At 44.0% G+C, this 6,176-nt stretch overlaps 1 protein-coding gene across 3 annotated transcripts in view; it reads left to right on the top strand.

Annotated features, from left to right (window-relative positions):
- The first annotated feature begins 5,203 nt into the window (after nucleotides 1-5,203).
- LOC119171652 (guanine nucleotide-binding protein G(q) subunit alpha) overlaps nucleotides 5,204-6,176 on the top strand; it is a 57,124-nt gene continuing 56,151 nt past the window's right edge. The window contains exons 1-2 of one of the 3 annotated variants that reach the window (XM_037422442.2): nucleotides 5,204-5,452; nucleotides 5,560-5,787. In XM_037422442.2, coding sequence (XP_037278339.1) covers nucleotides 5,667-5,787 — 121 coding nt within the window. In that variant the 5' untranslated portion in view covers nucleotides 5,204-5,452; nucleotides 5,560-5,666. Of the gene's footprint in view, nucleotides 5,788-6,176 lie in introns of all 3 variants that reach the window. The other 2 variants (XM_037422441.2, XM_037422440.2) reach the window with 2 other exon arrangements.

The raw sequence follows: 6,176 nt of genomic DNA, 5'->3' as shown, positions 1-6,176 counted from the left end.
ATTTTGACATTAGAGTGAAGGCTAAAGAGGGCTTCCACACATTTAGGTAGCTGGGCAAGTAGTATGGCAGCTTGCGGTTGCCTTCGGTACTGCTTGCTTTCATCGTTAATGCGTTTAGGAAAACATATGCAAAAAAATATGGACGAAGCAAACATTTCAGTTGTTCGGTGTACATTATAGTGTCCTATTAAGAGTAGGGGCTTTTGGCTTGTACGTATACTTCTTTACGTTAACGTGTTACCGGATACAGGTTTGAATTTACCGCCTGACCGGAACGCATTTTTTTCGAGGTTTTAGATCTCGTATGTAAGCCGTTATGTATGTACATAAATGTATACTTGTGCCTTTTTGCAAACCATAACTGGTGATGCTAACTGCATTTAAATCATAATTAACTTAGATAGGATTGAATCACCACTGTGACAAAATAGCAAGCCATTTTTATCATGTGCAGTGTTCTCGCATGTATATATACAAAGTTACCGACATGATGGTGTCGTCGTGTTGTGACACTTCGTTCAACCACAATCATGAACACGTTGGCTTACGCTTAATGTTTTTGATGTGAAAACGATGAAAAAGGTAACTCAATTGTGATACGTTGCTGCCAGGTTTTTACACCAGAGGCATAATGAACTATGTTTCTGCAATAACAGTTTTGTAATTGCCTGGTTCATATTGGCCCCACTAGATGGCACCATGTGTCCAGCCTGTCGGGGGGGGGGGGGGGCTCGCACGTTTACGGCTTCAATGTTCTAGGCCATTCTAGCTTTGGTAATCCGGTTGAAACGATGTAATTGCTATTGGCACTCGCACTTTGGCTTAATTTGATGCAATGGCTGGAGTCTGTGCAATGTGTATATTGCCAGTTCCTACAAACAAAGGTGGATTTGCGAGATAGGGCCGCTTATGTAAACCTTATCCGGCAAGCAGTTTAGTTAGGTAAAGGTTTACGTTCTGCATGCACAGGTTGTATTCTGTAAGACGCTAAGTAAAGAAGTATACTTGCTACCTAACAGCCCCTAGTAAATATATTTTTCTTGGACTACTAAACAGGGTGTTTGTGGTGCCACACTGACGTCACGAACGCCATGATTCCTTGGAAAACAAGTGGGCTGAAAAGGTGGTGCTGCATGAGAAGTCGGAAATAAAGAAAAGCTTTCCTACAAAGTGAACAATAACTGTATCTTACTTACGAGTTCCCATAACTGTGTCAGCCTCACAATAAATAGAGCTGTGTTTATTTCAACAAGGCAAATTAGAAAGTTATAAGTTAACCTAAGTACTATTATTCTGGCGTGGCAGCAGGCATGCGACTTGGTTCTGTAACTTTCACAGCGCTGTAAAAAAAGTCGTCGAGGATTGTAGTATCATTCAATAATTAACTCAACCTGTGAATATTAGGATGTTTCCACAGTCACCAAAAAGTTTTTATAGCAAAATATAGATTTGCAAGTAAACTGGGATATAATTTCATGAGTACGGGCAAGCTTTTTCACTAATATTATAAGTAGCCATGAGATGAATTCACTAAAGGAGCTTATTGCCTCATGAGTTCACCACTGCAAGAACTTGCAGAATCCGTTCAGTACGAGTGGAGTGTTAAAGATTTGTTGCATGCTGCAATTGCATTCTTCTCTCTTCTCTCGTCCTGACGAAAACGCTGAAAGCTAAGCAGCGAAGGATGGCACGGGAGAAGAAAATAAGTGACGCATGCCTCGTGACCTTGAGTACTTTCTTTTTTCTTTCTTTGAATGCATGGCTTCTTCATTTGCGATTGTGCACAAACGTGTGCAAGTCGCGGCGGCCATAGTAATGACAGCGCGCAATGCTCAAATCAGCCAATGGCTAATACAATGGCGATGATGAGTGATATCTTAGCTTGTAGCATCATTTGTCGAGAGAAGAGAAAAATTTCTAGCTTAGAGAATTTATTGTGGATTCCAAGCCGAGTTTTACGTTTTACGAACACTCGCGTGTTCTCGGGAGCCGCGACTACTGATCGGCAGCCTTTTCTGACCATGCTCAGAAAGTGTTGCGGGGCCCCTTTAAAGAAAATTGATTGATATGTGGGGTTTAACGTCCCAAAACCACCATGTGATTATGAGAGACGCCGTAGTGGAGGACTCCGGAAATTTTGACCACCTGGGGTTCTTTAACGTGCACCCAAATCTGAGCACACAGGTCTACAACATTTCCGCCTCCATCGGAAATGCAGCCGCCGCAGCCGGGATTTGAACCCGCAACCTGCGGGTCAGCAGCCGAGTACCTTAGCCACTAGACCACCACGGCGGGGCCCCTTTAAAGAAAAGTGTCGGAGTTCAAAGATTGACTCGTAGTAATCAAGTTGCCTTTTTCCTTAATAAAGCTTTATGCACATTTGTGCACATGAAAGTATTGTATCATTTACGTGTTCTCTCAAGACAAGTGCAGTCATGCGCGAGCTTCTAACTTTACAGGATCGTCCAAAGCACTTCCAAAGGTGGTAACTCACCTACATCAGTGAGCACAGGAAAGTGTTCTTGGACGCTTCCAGCAGCCAATAGGTTCATCAGTATTCTCACAGTAACCACTGCAGGATTTGGTGCAGAGAAAAAAAACACTCATTAGCCTGTTTGTCACATAGAGTGTAATTGAACTGCAAGTACGGAATACTCAAGATCTGTAAGCACTATTGTACATGAAGTAACTACTTTCTCTTCACCACATCATACCCAGTAACCGAAGTGGTGCTTAGGGGTCTTTTTGGCATTTTATTGTGGGAAGCATGGCTGAGCACTCATTACATAGGGCCAAAGCAATCTGAAAGTCAAGTAGATAACACTTTCATAACTTGTCTGCTATGTCGACCTTCATGCTGCATGAAATGATGAACTGGTTGTGCAGTTTACCTAGGCAAAAAAAAAAATAGTGGAGCCATTCCACTCTATGTGAGTGGATGACAAGTGAAGTCGCTTGACACAAGACCTATATAAGTGACACAGAATTTCGAATCATGTCCAACCACACCATGCTAATAAATCTCAAATTTCTGTATACGAAGTCGCTACTGAATTTACCCTTAGCTTCCTTGAAGGTTTCCATTTGATCAGCTGGCGTATTTTTGCAGGGAAATGCATGTTCTTGTATTTTGTGTGGAACACAAGTTGTGTGTGTTCCATAAGTGGCGAGTAGGGCTGGTTGGGGCATAATTCTTTATTTTCCAATAATTATTTCCAATAAAGGTTGTTGAAAATGCAGCACTTGTCATCATTGTTTGTGCTCGTTCCATATGTTGTGTGTGTTTTGTGCTATAGTGTGCCAGAATATGCGTGTTTCCTTTTTCATTTTTCTAGTAGGGCAGTTGTGAGTAGTGGGCTGTGCCCAATTTATGTAGCACATACTGGCTAACTAATGGAATGCCTGAGTTTTGAACAGTTTCACTCTACAAAGTGGTAGTGAACCTTTTGATAACATCTAAAGCATAGCCTACAAGAAACTTCAAGGTAAAAACATTACTGCACTGTCCTCTTAATAATATTATTTGCACTTATTTGCCTAAAAACACCACTGCATCATGTCTTAATTACTTGAACATTACTAATATTTTAATTGATTTTGATTGATTTGATTTGTAGGGTTTAACGTCCCAAAACCGCCTTATGATTACGAGAGACGCCGTAGTGGAGGGCTCTGGAAATTTTGACCACCTGGGGTTCTTTAACGTGCACCCAAATCTGAGCACATGGGCGTACAACGTTTCCGCCTCCATCGGAAATGCAGCCGCCGCAGCCGGGATTCGAACCCGCGACCTGCGGGTCAGCAGTCGTGTACCTTAGCCACTAGACCACCGCGGCGGGGCTTACTAATATTTTAAGCATGCTATCTTGATAGCAAGAGTGTTTCATATAATTAGTCTTAGGGATATAAATGTCCTCTGGCTGGCGTGGTAAGCTAAATGCAAGCAAGTAAGCTCTTCATAACATAGTAATGAACTAACGAAGTTATGTTGTTTAAGTTGATTGATGATATGTGAGGTTGTACATCCCAAAACCACCATATGATTATGAGAGACGCCATAGTGGAGGGGTCCAGGAATTTCGACCACCTGGGTCGCCGCAGCCGGGATTCGATCCCGCGACCAGCGGGTCAGCAGGCGAGTACATTAGCCACTAGACCACTACGGCGGGGCATGCTGTTGAAGTCAACAAAGACATATGTTACTACGCACATTATGTTAAATCTATCCCGCATAAGCCAATATTATTCGTCATTAAACTAGGCATGTTAAAAATGACATGGAATTGATGGGCTTATTTACTGGAGATATTCATTGTCGTAAAGACTCGCCACACCTGGTTTCTTTCTTTCTATATATATATATATCATTTTTTTTTGTAGCAAAAGGCAGAGAAATAATGAAACGTGGATTACAAGATTGGCCGTCTAGCTGGAGTGCGTACGAGTTTATCCTTTTCTGGTGCACGAACAAGATTTCAATGCAGTCGCTCATACCCCAACTGCAGGTAAACCAGTCATGCATTAGGAAAATTGTAGGCAGTAGGAAATACGTATGTCAATCACAATCCCACTTACGCATGGCAACTATTTGCGTTCATCGCATAAGTACACTTGGGTAACTACGATTACATCAATGAAGAATAAGAAGGGGAACGGAAGGGCTCGCAATTTTCCTAATGACACACACACACACACACACACACACACACACACACACACACACACACACACACACACACACACACACACACACACACACACACACACACACACACACACACACACACACTAGAAAATGCGCTAGCGAAGCATGCCCACACTAACATAATGCTTAGGAAATCGTACGCGCGTAGATATAACACACATTACGTCTACAAAAACATCCGTCTGTGCGTGCCTATTCCGTGCAAGATAGTGACCGTACTCATTCAAATTTCGCGCCAAGGGATGAACGAAAGTCGGTTTGGAGTTGTTTTTGTGGAAACTCACGATCTCTCAGACTATGCAGAGAAATTGCTACGCTCTCGTAACGATAACAGGATAGTTCTGAGCCCAGAATCGCGGAAAAGGAAAACAGGGGTTTCGCACTATTTAAATGGATTACTCATTTTTTCGGCTAGCCGACGAACACACATGAAAACTCACGTGGTAAGGTCACGTGACCCTAAGGCATGACCTCTGTCCCACAATGCTTTGCACCGCATTCTGGTGGTGGCTGTTCGCACAGTTGCGCGAACTCCCTGTGGTGATGTGCTTTCTTTCCGTAGAAATTGGATTAGGAAGCCTTTAAGCAGGTAGTACTCCTTGCATAAGCCTGCATCGCCGGCTAATTGATTTATGCGGCCACTTTTTGTGTTGGCCGAAGTGATCAGGATGTGGCAAAGAAGTTAGTTGCGTGACAAACAACGGGGGGACTCGCGCAAATTTCTCGGCTATCACCACACCCAGAGGAGTAAAGGAAGCTTGAGAGTACGGCGGTGAGGGTTGATTGGGTATCTGTGACGAGGTGTTCAGAACTAGGGTGATTTTTTTTTTCTGTTTTCCTCATTTCTCCGAAAGGCTGGAGCATTTTGTGGATTGTCCGGCGAACGCCTGTTGTGACTGTGGCACCACGGAGTCGTCGGAGTGACAAACTGGACGGCGGGTGTTCAGAGGAGTCCGCGATCATGATGGCGTGTTGCATTAGCGAAGAAGCGAAAGAACAGAGAAGAATCAACCAAGAGATCGAGCGACAACTACGAAAGGATAAGCGTGATGCCCGGCGGGAGCTCAAGCTCTTGCTACTCGGTAAGTAGCACGGATTGCATGTTGCGCACGGATAAACTACACTCCAAAATTACATGACAGGTTCTGTGTATGGGGCGGCCATGTTGGTTTAGGCCTAAACGTTGGCCGGTACTAAGCCTATTACGGTGCCTCAAGCGCTAAAAATCTCCTTAAACTTTGCCACTGATCCAAGCGCGTATCGTGCGGGGCCTTTTGAAGCAGCGCCGTGCACGTGAGGAGTGTAGCGGAGCTGTACTAGGTGCAGCCCGCTGCTGTACCGGTGTGCTAGCGCCTTGTACTACAGCCGACGGCCCAAAATGCTGCGCCGGCTGCTGCACACGCGAGAAATGAGTCTTCTTGGTCTATTACGGCGTTTCTCAGTTGTATTGAGGGGCACAGATGCTGAATAG

Source organism: Rhipicephalus microplus, chromosome 4 (genome assembly GCF_043290135.1).
Source record: "Rhipicephalus microplus isolate Deutch F79 chromosome 4, USDA_Rmic, whole genome shotgun sequence".
Taxonomy (NCBI): Eukaryota; Metazoa; Arthropoda; class Arachnida; order Ixodida; family Ixodidae; genus Rhipicephalus; species Rhipicephalus microplus.
This window is presented reverse-complemented; position numbering and strand designations above follow the sequence as displayed.